Source organism: Rhagoletis zephyria, unplaced genomic scaffold (assembly GCF_001687245.7).
Source record: "Rhagoletis zephyria isolate East Lansing unplaced genomic scaffold, Rhagoletis_zephyria_1.1 Rzeph_scaffold_05639, whole genome shotgun sequence".
NCBI classification, from domain to species: domain Eukaryota; kingdom Metazoa; phylum Arthropoda; class Insecta; order Diptera; family Tephritidae; genus Rhagoletis; species Rhagoletis zephyria.
Genome location: NW_016162722.1, coordinates 14,400 through 33,058, shown reverse-complemented (window position 1 = coordinate 33,058; position 18,659 = coordinate 14,400). Strand labels below are relative to the sequence as shown.

At 38.6% G+C, this 18,659-nt stretch overlaps 1 protein-coding gene across 1 annotated transcript; it reads left to right on the top strand.

Moving 5' to 3' along the window:
* Nucleotides 1-203: 203 nt before the first annotated feature.
* LOC108372322 (cell wall integrity and stress response component 4-like) lies at nt 204-3,191 on the top strand (the record flags this gene model as incomplete). Its single annotated transcript, XM_017627987.1, has 2 exons — nt 204-979; nt 2,415-3,191. A coding segment is annotated over exon 2 (502 nt), but the record flags the coding sequence as incomplete, so codon positions are not given.
* Between the last annotated feature and the right edge of the window lie 15,468 nt (nt 3,192-18,659).

Here is an 18,659-nt window from a genome sequence, read left to right as displayed (position 1 = left end):
CACTGCACCTACATATGTAGTTCTTATTATTGGATCGTGTGGTTTCTCATTCGTTACAATTGTGATGACAAATGCGAACGTGAATGGGAGCGTGAGCACATGCACCACGAATAGCAGCACTTCGTTTAACTACTACGGCGGTCGTGGCAGACTGCTCCAACTTGGCGCTCGCTCATATCGTTGAGTGCGACCAAAAACGACGCCAAATTGGACACAGCCAGCCACCGTCAATGTCGTTCACCAGTATAGGAAGCGTGCTGTTGTGCAGCAGCAACATAAGGTCGTGCAATAATAGCAAAAAATTTAAAAATCGAAGCAGCAAACACATGAAAAAACTGGGTACATATTAAATTGACTAAAGCCGAACAAGACTAAAACAACACCAAACGAATTTCGAAGCGACTACTTTAACATTAACTGCCCAACTGTGGCAAAAAACTCATCAAGTATGGCCAACACAGCAACGTTAATGTTTGCCTACAGAGCGCTGTACATTACGAGTGCGATGCGAAGCCCAGTACGGCGTTGTTAAGCAAAAGGTGGACAGAGCAGAACAACAGCGCAACAACTCAGTCTCCCTCGATATCTGTGAGCTTGAGTGTGTGTGTGCGGTGTGGCGATTGAGTTCTCCCAGTATCTTAATATCTTGCTGGCTTTCTTGTGAGCATAGTGAGCACACACTAATCGACGACGGACCGACCGATCGCATAAGCGTAAGCGGCCAAGCAAGCAAGCAACCGACAGACAGCGAACTCAGACGGCAGCGGCAACAGCGCAACAAACAGCAACTATACCGACTAGTAGAAGAAAAAACAAAAAAAAAAAAAGAGTTTTTCATTTGAGCGCGTTCGCTGAGGGGTTTATTTATTCAGCGATCGATCCCGTGTGTGGACACTGTTTTCCGCAGCGTTCGCAAAGGAGCACACGACGAAATAAAACGCGATACCAACGTCAAGTGAAACAAATCGATTCGAGTGCTGTCCGTACATTCGTAACAATTATAAAGTCTAATAAAAGTTAAACGCTGTTTTATTTTTTCCATTAAAGTCAAATAACTCGACGCAGGTTCTTGAAATGATTCGCGTGCTAAGCGATTTTTTTTTGCATGTGAACAATTAAAAGTGAAATGTCAATTATTGAATAATAAATGCGTGCATTTAAATGATTTTTAACCGGAAGAGAGATTGAAGTGGTCGCGAAAACTAAAACTAAAACTAAATATTCAGGCGTTTTATCGGATTTAAGATACCAGACATAGCAAACGCATGCCGGCGGCATACAAATTACTGCAAGCTATTCAAATGCAAAGAATCGCAAAAGCCTCGTCAGTCAACCAGTCGGTTAATAACATACATACATAAATAGTCGGTGGGTTTTGCTTCGAACTTTTCTTTTCCATAAGCAGCTGAAAATTTTTCTAAAGACTTTTGCAATATGCACATTTTATTTTTATTTTTTTGTCTCCTCTTTAACCAAAGCCTCGCGAAGAACCAAAATCGTGCATGAAAAACACAGTGGCAAAACATTGTGCTTAATTAAAGAAAATATTTTAAAAATAAACTGTATAATTAAAAAAATTTTGTGCGGGCAAAAGAGCGCAGGAGAAAAAAGCAGGAAGACGCGTACGAAACAGCGACGGCAAATCGCTAAAGAAAAAGCACTAAGAACACTTCAAAAATATTCGTATCTTCTATTAAAACTAAAACAAATGAACAATTCCGAAAGGGCCTAAACCACCTACAAAAATTTTGTTTTAGGTATACATAATTCATTGATAAAGCGAGTACAGCAAGTAGTGTGGGTACAGAGTCAGCGCCGGAGAGCGCGCGTAGCAAAGTTTGCGGAGGACTTTTATACTATAGAGCAAACGCGCTTAGCTAGAAGCAATAGCAGAAATTTATTAATTCGTATAACTTGGCTGAAGTGTTATCTAATCTGCACGAGCATTATTTGCTCGTCTCGCGCACACTACCCACCCATCCACCACCGCCTCCTAGCAAAAGCGGCCCAACAACACGACAACTTAGTACATATGCACACAGAGTAAGACGTAGCAAACAATATTAACCATACCAACGATAACAACAACAACAGCAAAAAAGGCATCGACAACACAAACAACCTGCTTGCCATCCGCGCGCGCGGTACGCAACAAAGTCAGCCGCAGAGTTAGTTGTTATACGCTCATTCATTCACTCACTCAGTCAGTCAGTCAGTTAGTTAGTTAGTCGATGTCAGACGGCGAACGTATTTGTAGGAATATTTTTGTTTTGTGACAATCACTAGGCCAAGTAGCGTGAACCTCGTTTTTTTTTTTGTGAAAGCGCCAAAACGATCGCTTGGCAGTCATAGCAGTCATAGGGGTTACACAAGTGTATTTATCGCCAATTAATTTTACTAAATACCCCTACAAGTGTGCGCCTATAGATTTGAAGAGCAATAATTTTCAAACGTAAAAAGCTATAAATTAAAAAAAAAAAAACTGTGCAGTGTAAAAGGTGTTAAGGAGCACACAAGTGCAATCTTCACAATTGTCGCGCAGAATTGAATAATATTTAACAGCAAAAAAGTGACAGCGAAGAGCAGCGAAAACAGCAACGACCACATATCGATTAAAATAATAAAAATAATAATAATACTTCATAATACTTAAAATAAGAGTAGCTTAAAAAATCACGAATCACACAAAATGGCCATCATTAGCAGTACAAAAACGTCGACGTCGAGTGCGACACCAACCACCACGACCACCGCGACCACATCCGACAGTTCATCCAGATCCAGAACGAGCGCCGTCGCGTGCGCTGCCACCAAGCTAGACACCACTAACACTATGAATATGCGAAAATCGAGAAAGACAACAGTGGCAACGGCTGCATCATCGTCGTCGTCCAGAGCATATTTTCCAGCATTACACACATCAACACCGATAGCAACAACAACAACGGCAACAAGAGCAGCAGCCGTTGTTACAGGAAAATCAGCGTCGCCAACACCATCATTATCGGCAACAGATTCTATTGCAACAACAACAGCAACAACAACCTCCGTACCAACATTCAATCTGCTGTACAAATTCATCATATTTGCCATACTGATTTGCACAACGCCAACGTTGGCTAGTGGTCGACGGCATGCGCCGCTTATGGTGGAAGAACCGGAGGGAACACGTCGAAATAATAGACCAGTTGGTAAGTGAACTACATACATACATAGTTCTTAACATTTTAGTTTAGTAAACTACTATATATATATATATATATGTATATAGGGACATAGTTGCTAAGAGAGTAATTACTTAGGACACAAAAGCATACATATGTGAGTAAGCGATGAGGTAACCAATGATTTATGTGTGACCAAGAAGAAGAGGAAACCGATTTTCAAAATGCTGGGTTCTGTAAATTAAGAATGTGATTTAAAATGCAGTTTAGCTGTTTAGACATTCAACATATATAGGTTTGAAAACTTAAAAAAAATAGGAAATCCCATGGCAAATGGACATCAACCAATCTATTCTAGAGATAGGCATGGGCTTTTGGCATGGAAAGCGAGACAATTTTTAAAATCTCTAAGAAAATTAAAACATATTTTAAGTGTATGCTTCAAATTTTCTCAAAAAAAAATTTTCTTGTGTAAAAAATAATAGCTATGGTTAATTTTTGCGTTAAAGTAAATATTTCTTGTGGAATTAGATACATATAATCCGTGCCTAATCGGGTTCGGTCGTGTCGGGCCGTTCCGGGTCAGGTTTCACTCCGTTTTCTCCGTGTGTATTTTTTCGAATATGTGTTCTTCACAACACAAATTTTATAAGGAGTTAATAAAGTTAAAACGGGAATTGTTTTAGATTAAAATATGTTCAATTGCATGCATAAAAATTCGTTCCCTTGCAGAACTTTCTAAATAACAAATTTTCTTTTTTTTCCATTATAATGCATAATGGAAATTCGGCATTATTTTTTGAACCTCCATCTTTCTTCAATGTAATGCGAGACGGGACACACACATTCACACATATTCAATTGAAGTATAAAGAAACCCAGGGAAAACCTTACCTTCGGAATTACCTGCGGTAACTTAAGCAAATCCAGTTGGGTATTCCCAAAGGCATCTAGAAATCGGAAAGTTTTGTCATTAAGTCAAAACGCCCACAAAACAATCGAATCCGCTCACTCGAATGCGTCTCTTTGCCTGGTTGACCTAAACAATTTCGTTCAATACCTGCCCGTGAAGTTTGCATTTTACCTATTTAAGTACATACATACATACATATCTATGTACATACATATGTGGAATTGCATGTTAGCTGAGTGTTGTTTTCTGTACGCGTTGTTTTGTGACCAGTTCCGACCAAAAAAAAATTGATTTATGTATATACATATGTTTGTACGCCCTAATACATTTTCGCTTATTGTATGTGATACATACATACATACTTCCTATGAACTTCTTTAGCCAAGCATAATTGCGGTATTTTCCCACAAGCCCACGCAGTTACTAGCGCAACCATTGGCTGAGCAACTTTCGAGCTACTCACATACATACATACAATGGTACATACCTGTGCGCAGAAAATAATCACGCCCGGGTCTGCCGTGCATGCGGACGCATCTATGGGTTTATACATTTTACATACATTTGTATGTGTGTATGTATGTCATGCGTTACTTTTGACACACAAATGTTAGAGCGGTTTCATTGAAAAAAACAAAAAACGCAGCTGCAGTTGCATACCGGTGACCTGTGCCAACGATAGGTCACACACAACAACGACGTTGGGCTTCTTGCTACATTAGCAATGCGGAAAATTGGGAATTCCCAAACGAATGTATGTATGTATGTATGTACATATGTATGTGCGTGCACAGCAGGAAGTCGACCCAAAGCAATGTAGAAATGTATTGTTTTTTTGCCGCGGAGTCGCTGCAAGTCTATTCACATTGCAACGCATATACATTTGTATGTAAGTGCATATGTATGTATGCATATATGTACGTACCTTTGATTGCCACTGTGCGTAGCCTCACGTTTTGTTGTTGCTTGCTGCCGTACGTACTTGACAGACAGTGAGACGTCAACGTGACAGGTTTTCCTAGCGCTTACCGCCGGCTCAATAGCAGCCAACAAAGAAAACCACTTTTTTGTTCACATTTACGTATGTACATACATACTTACATACATACTTACATATGTCTAACGTCTTTCCATCGTTTTAAGGCAATGCTTCCAGGCGTTTTAAAACATTAATTTAATTTCTTATTAATTTCATTTCCGTGCAATCCCGTATGTGGCCATTATATGTCTCCGCAGCATAAGCTGCATAAGGCCACATTATCTGAGGTGTCTTGTCCTACATGTGTACATACATATGTATGTATGTAAGTACTAAAATGCGCAGAGATTAGATGCCATAGCGCTCCAACGGCTGTGCGATTAAACGGCTGGTATTTAAGCGTCTTTAACGACTGTGCGCCGCCGGGTCTCCATTTTCATTTACACGGCGGCCTACTGGTCGGTCGGTCGGTCTATGCATTCCTTTGAGATTTTATTGTAAATGCGTGTTGTGTTGTGTTCGACTTGTAAGAGTCCCACAAAAGTCGTAACGGGTGGAATTTCTTTCATTCTTTTCATTTGTGCTGCATTGCTCGGTGGCGTTGTGGTTGTTTTTTTTTTTTTGTTTGCTTATTTATTCAACGGTGCCGAAGTGTCTACCTTTAGTTTTCCACAAGCTTTTCTTGGACTCCACACGCTGTATGTATGTACACACAAATGTATAGTATTAAGTGCATAATGCTATTCTTCTCGCACGTTTCTTTCACATAGACGAATTCTTTGTTTAAATTTTTCGTGTTTTTTAAGCTAGAGCTGCTTTTCGGACAGACATCTGTTTGTTTGTTTGTTTGCACCTTTCATCGTGTAGAAACGTTTATCTCCAACAAATCTACATTTCCTGTGAAAATTCATGCGAGTTGAGAACCTGATCGCTTAGGAGGTGATCAAGGCGGTGCATCAACTGGGTTGTTTATGCCCCTACACACAAATATTTTACTTATACATAGGTACACAAGATAATTGCAATTAGAGCAGCTGTCGTTCAACTCATTTTCTTCGTTGGTTGGGGTTCGCAGAAATCATTGATGCGTGTCTTGTTGTATACTCTGACCGCGCCCGTCCGTCCGTCTGCCATCTATGCAGCACTATATGTATGTACCTTTACCGACTTGATCCGATAATTGCGCTAAGTATGAAACACTGAGCGATTAATAGGAATCTAGGTAATCTTTTCACATTTCAATTATGGATTCATTTATGAGAAGCAAATTTCTAATTACGCTGCGTCGCCATTGGCGTCGTATTAGTGATACATATTCATAATCCCAACCTTCTTTTCAACTCCGACGAAAAGAAATCACCAGTGGAAATTATTTCTATGCGCACCAATGCTCCAGGAAATATTTCCACCCTGGCACACTTTTCTCTTCTTTGTGCTATTTTCGAACTCCTGCTCCGTCGATTGTCCACGGAAATTGCGTAATCGATACGTTTGCCTGAATGCATTCCCCTAGCCCCGCTGGATCGGCAATATGTGGAATGGCGGGTGTTTTTTCTGGCCTTCTGGGAATAAAAACGCTAGTCCATCTGACAGATTTTGTAGAAGTTTTCCAGACAGAAATATTCGCTATCGCTGAGGGATGTCGCATTGTAACCATAGTTATTTACTCCAGCTCCACATAATATAAAAGTAAATAAATATACATATAAGTATATATATGCACTTACATACATATGGTTGTATGGATGCATGCGTAGTATAATTTTTTTATTTATTTTTTTTTTGCTGTAGGCGAACGGGTTCGCCACGCGAATAATGATTTCCTCTCCCATTATCATTACCTTCCGCTGTGAGCTTTTTTCGATTTTTCGTTTTTTTATTTAAATTATGAATGAGCGAATCTATCAATGAAATCGGATGGCCACGCAACTACGCACTTACACATACATATACATACTATATATACATACATACATACACACACACACACATTCGCGCGTTTGCGCTCCGATCAAACCATTCAATTCATTCAATCGACCGACTAACCAACCGTTCGTCCCACTATGCATTTGATTCAGTTTGAGCAAACCAGATTTAATAAACGAAATGAAATGGAATAAGACAAAGCAGCGAAAAAGAATCGTAATAAAGCTATATATCAAGCAAGCATTAAAGTGCCAAGCACCGGCTACGCACTTTTGCATTTTTTTTGTTGTGTTGTTGTGTGCTTTGTGGTGCTTTTTGGCTTGCGGCTGTTGGTGTTAAATTAATGAATTGATTTTCGACTTTTCGTGGATGTTTTGTATTGAAATTTTGATTTGTTGTTTAGTTGTTATGTCCATGGCTTACCACGCAACTTCGGTTCATTCATTTATTCATTCATTCATCGCTCCACATACACAATTACACACACATACAAGCATTTGTATAAACAAACATTGGAGCAAAGGGGGTTTTGAGTGGTCGTCGTGCAGACCGGCGTACACAAAAACACACACACCTCAGCAGGCTGCGTCGGAAGCGCAGACTGATAGGCAGCAAGGCGCTCGATTGTACTTACATACATACATATGTACGCACACACATGCATACATACGATATCTAAACGTTAATAAGTCAACCTTACAACCGCCTAATTGTACGGCCGGACGGATGTTGAGACAGGCGACAACCCGCCGCCAATCAACAATCATCGGTCGTTGCTCGTCGCCTGTCGCCTGTCGCCAATTGCCATTTGCCATTTGCCATTGCAATTGAGGAGGTGTTAAAATGTTGTTAACTGATTTTTAATAAATGCGCCGCCAACAACAATAACAGCGAAAGCAGCAGCAGCAGTGCAACAAAGCAAAGAGACAAGCAATAAAAAATGCATTTAGACGGACAGAGGATGACGCATTTACCAATAAGCACGCTTTGGATGTATATACATACATACATATGTATGTACATGTAATTTTTATAATTTGCGAAAAAATTTCACAGGCAACACCGTATTTTTCCAATGCAGTGGCAACTGTTGACCTGCGATCAAGGGAAGGCAGGCATTGGTGGTGCGAATGCGCGTCACCGCTTAATTTTGACTATGTATGCATGTCCACCTCTAAGACGTTGGTGCACAGTTAATTCATACATATGTCTAGTTAATTTTTTTTGGGGTTAGTTAACGCGGCAGTACGACGCCTTTTAGCGCGCTGCGGTTACATACACCAACCACACTGGGTCGCCGCCATTACGTCAATACCCGTTGATTGCTGCCATTGGCGCCGCTGCATTTTACCCATCGTTCTTTCGCAAATTCATTTATTTAATTAGAGTTTCCTTGTTGTCAAATTTTTGGCGCTTATTTCGCCTGTTCATTCATGTCTGATTTTCGCTGTTCAATGTTTGCTTTTGCCTTGGCACTCACTCCTTGCCGGTTTTTTTGTGCCTATTTGGGAAGCGTGCGCTTTCGTGCATTTGTCTGTATGCTTGGGTGCGCGCGGCTAAACGTTTAAAGCCATTTTTGGCACACTCTATCAGTTTGGCCACTGAGCCGATGAGACGACAGACAGTCGGTTACAGTTGCGTCGCTGGCCACCTCGGGGGCATGGGTCTTACCTAACCAATGCTGTGCACATTGCTGCCGCCGCCACCGCCGCCGCCGCCGCCTGCCTACTTGTTCGCTTACGTCTGGCTGCTGAATGGGGGGCTCTGTAGGTTGGTGGCTGTTAGGTCTGCCTAGTTTGTCATCTCATGGCTGAACGCAGTGTGCTGGCGCGCCTGTCTCACCGAGCGACTTTATGTCTGCCCCTTTGCGCCTCGTAAATGTCGGTTGATTTATCCGTGCGCCTAGGTTACGTATGTATCTACATACATACGTCCTCCATGCGTACCTCCATGTCCGTCATCCGTTCGCTCGTTTGTCTCGTCGTCGTCCGGCTTCATCGTATTTATTTATTTTATTTTTTGTTTTGTGTGTTTGGTTTTGTTTGCCATTTGCCGGCGTGCATGTGTGGGCAGAGGAAACACTAAATGCCCACAAGGTGTCAAATTGCAGCAGACTTTGTTGCTTTTAGTTGGCTGTCGCTTTGTTTGTGCTGATGTTGATGTTTTATCGTAATTTTTTGCTGGTTATTTGCTTTTTTGTCTCTAATTCTTCATTTTCTCGCCTCGATCCCGTCTTATATTTTGTCGTTGTTGTAGATTTGCATCCAAATTCGTATAATTTGAATGGTGACTTAATCATTTTGTCGCCTCACAGTTGCATTTTAAATTAATTTATGTTAAAATTTGAGCGACAAGTTGAGATTTTGGCTCGGCTTAAATGGTGTTTTTATTTCGCGGTTTTTTTGGGGAATTTTAATTCAGCTAAAAAAGGGAAAGTTTCGCAATTTCATTAAGTTTCAGCGAATACACTTTGTCCGTGTAAGCGTTGCCAGATTTCCATATTTTTGCACTATTTATGATTTTCACATTCACCTCGGTGGGCTGTTCGGCCCCGATACTACCAAAATCTCTTTGCCATTGGCCTAAAATTTGGCTACTTAATGTTTGGCTGTTTTATCGTTGAGTGGTATACTTTCTATTCGTAAACATACATACATACATATTGTGTATGTAATATGTATGTATGTACATATTTTAGGGTGATCCTAAATGTGATGTGTTCTACGCACAAAATAAAGACACCCAAGAAATTTTCAAACATTTTAACAAATTTGTACCAGGATTTGAAAAAATTAAATTTTTTTTGGATCGTAAAAATCCGACCAAAATTTTGACTGGAAATCTGGGGAATTTTGCATATTATTGAAACTTTATTCATATAAATTCAGAAACTCGCTGAGTTATAGCTGGTTAAAAAAATTTAATTTTTTGAAACCCTGGCAACGGGCGAGCCCTAAAAGTATGTTTAAAATTATGAAATTTTCGTGGATGTCTTTATTTTGTACTACCCTAATGTATGCATATACTGAAGTAAAGATATACATGAATTCGTGATGTCCACTTAATTTCCCAGTGAAAGTAGCCAAAGTCTAACAATTCTTATCTCGCTCAGCGCAACACCAGACCATAATACCTTGATAAATGCTTGGAGTTGAATTTTTTATTTTATCACTCGCATATACATATATACATACACACCCAGCCTTGCCCATATACCTGCGGGCGTCGAGTGCATTCATCGTTCGTCTTCCTCTAAAAATGCAACAATTAGTATGTATGTATGCATTCCGCACCATAAATTGGCATCCAATTGCCATAAATGCCCTGCAATTCACTACCAATCAGCGCAGCGAGCCAACAAAACACTTCACGCTGCCTCCCTGACTAAGCGTCTGCCACCACCGCACCACCTCACCACCTCACTGCCGCGCTGCACCAGTCCACTGGTCTGCCTGCCTGCCTGCCTGCTTGTCTGCCAGTCGACAACAAGCCGTTTGTTGTGTCAGCATTGACGACAATGCTGGTGCGTTCCACATGTTGCATGCAGCGGTGCAGCGGCAGTAGCAGCAGTGGCAGTTCAATGACTTGTGTGCTTCTAACTAAGAAAGCTAAAGGCTGCCTAACAAACTAATAGTNTGACTTGTGTGCTTCTAACTAAGAAAGCTAAAGGCTGCCTAACAAACTAATAGTCAGTCGGCTGGCTGTATGACAGTGTTGGCCGGCCAGTGGGATGGCTACCCGACTACACTCGCATATGTATGCATGTATGTATGTACGTACGTACACTAGCTGCATTTGCTTCGATTTCCACTTTATTTTTTCGCGCGTGTCTACTTGTTCCGCTGTTTGACTAGTCGCTCGATCGGTCGCTTAGTTAGTTGGTGGGTCGTCGTTCAACATCGTCAGCATAGCCGCCACCTACGTTGTTGTTTTTTGGTCGTTGTCAGTACACCACAGACAGGATGTGCTGCTGGCGTATTGCGGAGGCGCGCACAACTGAAGAAATAAATAAAAAAAAAAAAAATTTAAATACCCAGAATGGTCGGCCAAAAGGAGGACATTATTAAATGCAGGCAAGTTTGCATGCCTGCGTATGTGTGTGTAAGTGCGAAAATATTGATTTTAATGGCCAAGCTAATGTGTGCATATATGGCAAATGGTGATGGCAAAATGGTAAAATGGCAATTGGCATAAAAACGCGAAAACACGCAAAAATACCAAAGTGATGAAGGCACTTAAATGTCGATGCCCACTCAGGCTGCTGTATGTGTAAATACAGATTTGTATGTATGTATGTATATGCACTTTGCAAATCCACGTACATATGCATTATATCTTAGAATCTTTGGCTGGCTTGCTCATCTTATTGTTCTTGCCACGACTTTTGGCTGGCGGTTGATGTCGCTGCTGTGTTACTGATGGCGGCGCGCTCGTCTTCATTGCTTTGTTTCGGTTTTTTTTTTGTTTTTTTTTGCAAATGCTTAAGTATTGTTGTTGTCGGTTGTGCTTTACGCTCCTCTTGTGTATATGCCACATTCTTGTTCTGCATTAATTATCAAAGTGCAACAATCTTTTTTAATTTAAATTCCTCAAAACGCAACCAACACAGAAAAAAACACAAGCAGCAAAAAAAAAAAAAAAAAAAACAAAAACAGCACAACAGACAGCGTGCACCCTCGTCGGCAGGCACTACACAAATTCGGTGCGGCATAGAAAAATTGCGGCATTTCATTTGTGCTTCGTCAAAAAATGAAAACTCTTTGATTGCGAGCGGTTTGTCGTTGTGCCTTTTTTTGTTTTTGTTTTTGTTTTCGCTTCTTTTTTTCGCCCAACGTTGTTTTCCCCCAGATTTGGTTGGCGCTATTGCGCTTCCCCAAACTGATACGAATCTCACAGACAGTACGGCACATTTAATAGATGTTGCTGGCTGCCGGAGCGGTGATGCGGCCGGCCACTCGACACATGCGACTACACTACATACATATGTATGCTGTGTAATAAGTATGTTATATGAAAGTATATGCCGACTAAAGCTGCATGCGACAAGCCCTGCAATGCATATTTATATACATACACGTACATATATTCATAAATGTGGCCAGAAATGCTGCAGATGCTTTGGTTGATGTTGCTTATGTTGCTCCAAACACTTTTCAGTAGTAGTTTTACATGCACTTTTTAGAGTGTACTTTTATTAAAGAAAACATATCCAATTTTTTTATATGCATAAGTAATGTAGATATTATTTTTAGTGAGTATGTATATAAAAATACGTATCTATGTTTGTATATGTATATGTGCACATATACATACATACATACGTGTGTGTCCGTCTGTTCATTTGGCAGTCTGCAAATGTGATTTGCGCGCTGCACAACGATCATTGCTGCTGTTTATACTCGCAGTGCTATTTTCGTTACTGTCGAGAGATGAGGCGCTCATTGTGGGGGGGGGCGGTGAATGTGCTGAAAGTAAGAAATTAAAGAACGAGACGCCCGTGCAATGAGTCACACTAGCGGAACGGGGCATAGCAAATTTGTTTGTGTGCGTATGTATAAGTACCCTGCAAAAATCCGTGGACCACGTAGTCTATTTGTGGTATATTGGAGTACTTACAAAACTGTTCCTCTGCCGTAATGTAGCGGACCAACTCGTGTCTCTGCGCCAGCTTATTAGTGTTTGTTACCCGATCAATGCTCGTGTTTTAACGAAATAGGTTATCTTATCTTTTTGGACTAAAATCTGAAAAGTGTCAAAATGCCAGAGCGTAAGCAAAATGCGCTCACTAAAAGAGAGTAACAGGAAAAGTAAAGGAACGCAAAAAACCAAATTTTTAGTCCAAAGAATGGCAACAACAAAACTAACGTCAAATAAGAACAGAAATGTATGTACAAAACACATTCACACAAGCANTCGTCAGAGGCAACCTGTAATTTTTAATTTTTGTTTTTGGTTTTTATTAATTTCGAAAAAGCATCTAAGAAGTGAAGAACAAAGGTGTGTACAAACGAAAAAATATAACAACAATGCCATTGTTAATACATATGTTGGAGTAGTTTTGTGCTACGCTGATGTAATTGGTAATTGGACCATATTTTTTATATGAATTGTGGTTAATTTTGGAGTACTCCTTGGTCCGTAGGGAGTACTCTCTACACGCATGCATGGAGTAGTCGCGATTTTTGCAGGGTATTAAATATGTATGTATGTATGAAGGTACGTATGTATATGTAAATATACCAAACTTTTCGGTTGACTTAATATTTGCAAACAAATTTAAAAATATACGACTGAAGTTATTCAAAATTCATAAATGGCTACATGGCTTTCGGAGCTACAAAGCTTTAAGTTTTTTCTTTTGTTTATTTAATGTTTATAATTTTTTTATAACAGTCTAGCACATTACATAACCAGTACACATAAATCCACATTTCAAACTTTGTACAAAATTTCAACAAACATTAAAAATGACACCAAAAAATATTAAACATTTTATTCAGAGTTTAAAAAAAAAAAAATTTAGGTATGCAGTTTTGTAGCCCATTCAATTTTAGTCCTAAAGTCTTCTTTTTTGTCTAAACTTAAGAGCAACTTCTTTTTATCTGAATTTTAAATTACACTTGGTTCATCGCGGTTTTTAGCTAACTATTTGTGAACCACATACCTTTTGAGATTTCAAAAATGAAATCAAATGTAAAATCTAACAGTGGCCCAAATACATACATATGTTCCCGTTCATTAGTGTGAACGGCTTATAAACACACGTCTGTATGTATTTACTATTTATAATCCGCTGTGCAACCATCAAAATTCGCTTGGCAACCATTAGAGCACTACAATTTTTAAGTACATACACAGCTTTATCTGATAAAAAATCAAATCAAAATTTGCACTAAATTCTTCGCAACATGTGATGTTGCATGAATCACAGACGGAAATGTATAAGTCGAACCACCAAATACATATAAGCGACGTATTAAGTATAATAAGTACAGGCATACATAAGTACTATATCATTATGACCGCTCACAACAACTACAAATATACTTACATACATATGTATGTAGGTAGTTGGTTTGCTTCATTTAATTGCAACAAAAAGGTCTGCTATGAAATGTGGGCGTGCATTGTCAGTCACTTGATCGATAAAGCAATAATTTGCCCCAATTCGTGGGACAACATTTACTCACACATTCATACATATGTACACAAACACACTCATACATACATAAATAAGTAGGATATGAGCACATAGCCACCCACAAAAGGGCGCGTCCACTACAGAATAACAACAAATTTCTAATACAACAATGTGATCGGACGGACCATCACGACAGACAGCTGGTCGGCTACTCATTGTCAGCAGATCTGCAGCATTGTATGTAATGCGTCACAGCGTTATTAGCAAGCAGCTGCAACACACGCCCCTTTGTCTCGTGCTAGCCAAAAATATACAAATCGGTCAAAATTGGTACCTACTATATACATACATATGTATGTGTGTACATGCATATATGTAAATGTATAGAACGAATATACAAGAAAGAGAAAGGGAACAAACTACTCAGAACTTACAAAGCTTAAAAGTTGTGAAAAGCAGAAGGGGGAAATTGTACAAAAAATTCCGGCAGCATGTGACCGCATCACCAGCAGCAATAAAAACAACAACCTACAACAATAATATAAGCACTAGCAGCTTCAACAGCAATGAAATGAGTCTTGTGAATTTTTCAAATAACTTTGACGCATCGTTGATTTGTTGAATGCATTTTATTATTTGTAATGCAATTGTTGTTGTTGCAAGCGTAACAATGTGCAATTTGCTGCTAATGCTGTTATTTAATGGCTGGCTGTTTGTGGCAATTAAAAATTCAATCAAAAAAAAATTGCCTGAGTATTTTTTGGGTGTACATTGGCAGCGATTTTCTTTGCTATTAAACGTTTAACTAAAACTCTTAGCACATATTACTTTTTATTATTGCATTTTTCACAATTGCTTTTCTTGTTCTTGCTGTTCAGTTCATAGCTGTTTAAATACTCATTAGTGCATATACTATGTACATACATACATATGTATGTATGTATGTGTGGCACTATTATTAGGCAATAATAATTAAATGTGCTATGCAATAAAATATGCATACATACATATATATGCATATACTATATGCATCTGTGTACAAATGTGCATGGACATACATACGTATTTATGTAAATGTGTATGTATGTATTTGAGTGACAACTTAAGTGGCAATGAGCTGGCATCAATAGCAAAATGATAAACGTTGATGACTAGTTTCGGAAGTAGAGAAAGAGTGCAGGATTCAAGCAACACATTGCAAAGGACACTTGACCGAGTATTACGTATTTCCTAGTTTTTTTTTTTATTTTGTACCATTGTGCCAATATGAAAAATGTACAAATCTGTACAAATTTACCAATCGTAAAATATTTGCATTATTTACAACAATTCTGTACTTGGAAATAATGTAAATATTTACAGGGTGATATTTTTGATGTAAATAATTTACTTTTGTAAAGAATTGTAAACAATACTTTTGGTAAATATGGTCTCGGTGCGAACAGCAACGTGTTTCGTCAACAAACTAGTTTACAATTATTTACATTGTAAGTGTAAAAAATGTGAAAATCGTTGTAAGTGCACCACCCCGCTTTAAACATGTTCGCGAATAAGAGAAAAGTAAAGAGCTTCCTACTTTTTCGGCATAAGAAATCTACATATGTATGTAGAAATCGAAAGGTTTAAAAAGCGAAAAAGCAAATCTCTCCAAAATTTGTAAAAACTGCTTAAAATTTGAAGCTTGTTAATCCAAACGTTTGTCTATCACATGTTGCGGTGACATGAGTCAATTCACGAGGCTTTTTCTGCAATTAATTTTCGGCTATCGTATCCTCCAAATGAAGTATGTATGTGTGTAATTGGTTGGCTGAGAAGCGGCAGTTCAACTTTGCATTCGTTGCAAGGCTGTGTTCTGGTTTTATTGCAGGAGTTAAATGTATGCATATACTAAGTATGTACAGACATATGTGTTTAATTTTTCTTGCTGTTTTTTTCTCTTTCTTTCATAAATTGCATCATCAGCAAAACCCAAATGGCAAAACCAACAGCTGTTCGACCGTTGTAAATGAAAATAGGCCGCGTTTCCGGCGGCAGCTTTTCGGCAGAAATGCATTGTAGCAGTTTAGTTTATACCACTAGTAAAATACTTTGTGCAACTATGGGAATTAAAAAAGATGCAAGCGCAAATACAAACATACAAACATACATACATATGTATAAACAAGCATGCGAGATTGCTATTGAATGAAATGAATTGTAGGAGCGAAATGATGAAAACGCTAAGTAATCATTTTCATTCACATACCAACTTACATACATACATATGTATGTATATATGTATGTAGGTGTTGTACCCTCATTTTTAAATACATATGTATGTATGTATGTATTTACTCTTTTTTTACAAGCTTAATTAGTACCATAGCAATTAAGCAGACAAAAGAGACACGCCGCCGCATCAGCTAGAGCATTAATTACTAATTGATAAAAGGCTAAAGTCACTCGCCATTAACCAACCAATGGCAGAGTTGTCTATTACTCACTAACAATTTGTCACGTTCGCGAAAGCGTTTCGTCATTGACATGTGAATATTACAATGGTTTGTGTACACACACATACATAAAAATACCCTGCAAACCAAAGTTCCCAAAATCTTAACGAAATCTTTCGAGGAGTATTTCATATCTTTAACGATTTTTTTTCAAGAATCTTCAAAGAAAATTATATGAAGTGGTTGACACGAACTCGTAAAGAAATTTCTGTACGAAAAATAAAGAATATTCTGAAAAAAATGTTGCCAGAAATTCTACACATAGCGGAATTATTTTCATTGCTTTACCGATTTTCTCGCGAAATTTCGTAAAAGAATCGAAGTGTGCACAGTTTATTTCATTTTAGAATATTCGTCCAAAAGTTCTTTAAAATTTCTCTATAACTCAGAATAACTACTCAGAAAAAATGGTTTGCAGGGTATTTTATATGTACATATGTACATACATACACATACATATCTATCTACAGAGTCATAACCCAAACAAGTGATTTCTGTTGCTGGGTGCCAATAGCCGCAGGGGCAAAATTAGCCAAAGATTTATGTATAGAGTATTCTAGTAATTTCGAATCGTACAAATAGGTTAGGTTAGTTTAGGTTAGGTTATCTTGGCTGTCCTCATCCAGCACAGGAAAAAGACACACTTACGTACTGTCCCAGCCAAGTGCCGACGAAATAAGCAACATTGTTAAGCTTTTGTTGGACTCACGAATCGGCGCATATGACTCCTAAATATGCTATTTGGAGAGCAATTTAATATGGAGGTGTTTGCATGCTTGTGAACCGTTTAGCTAACGGCAAATGTTTTTAATTGCTTGTCAAAAGTGAAATGCAAATTTCTGGCCAAAATGAGAATTGATATGCCAGCGGCCGCGCATTTGTAAGAGTATTTTTTTTATTACTTTTTAAGTTTGACTTTTAAGTAATTTCTTTTGATGCTTTCAATCTTAGTTGAATGCAAACGGAAGTGAGTGTGCGCGAAATTCGAAATGTTAAATAATGCAGCATTAGCAGGTGACAGGCACAACAACACCTACATATGTATGTATGTAATCACATGTGCTTCTTGGCATAACAGGAAGCTCATGTTAAATATTGCAAAAAAAAAGCTGAAAAGGCGTTCGTGACCTTGCGCAACCGAATCATGAATTTTCTCCCATTCACCGATTCTAACTTTGTCAGAAAGTTTTCATTCATAATTCATCAAAAATCTAACAGAAGGGGCACTCGCACGTATGTACATATGTATGTATGTATGTAAACATACACATTCAAGCAATAATTGTGCAAAAAAAGTGGCGCACACCTCTCGAAGTTTGTGTTTATGTACATAGGTAAATAAGTATGTATGTACGTGTAATTTCACAGTCATAATTTTTATTGCCGCCCAATAACAATAACGGCGACTGACTGCGGCTAAACTACAAAGCTTTGAGATGTCATAAATTCTCACAAAATTTCACCTTAATCACAGCGATTGATCTGACATGAACTACTCATATGTATGTTTACTTACATATACATGCATACATATGGGGTTCATAAATAATTACGCTTTCGCGCATACATATAAGATCTAAAAATACATTTATTTAATTATAATCAAATATCATTGCGTTGCTTCAACCGCGCATGTTTACATATAAATAAACTATACAGTCCGTCCGTCACTGATTTAACCGCTCTACATACATACATACATATGTACATACGTATATATGAATATGTACTCTTATTTCCCGCTCAAAAATGGTAGCGGCAGTAATGTAAATTGAATATTTTTATTTCATAAGCATTTATTTGCTTTGGCGGGGTGAGTCCAACCGAAATTGGTGCATGCAACATGCATTCCATAAATCAACAATGTATGTATGCACCCGAAGCGCATATCACCTTTAGATCTATCGATCGATCCATTTTCAACGGAGCGCTCTGGCCAATGCAAACACTTGTACGGATGCATACATACGATAACGTTGCCCCTCCTGTACTCGTAAATTTAAGACCGACTAAACAACTCGGCAATCAAATCAATCAGCTAATC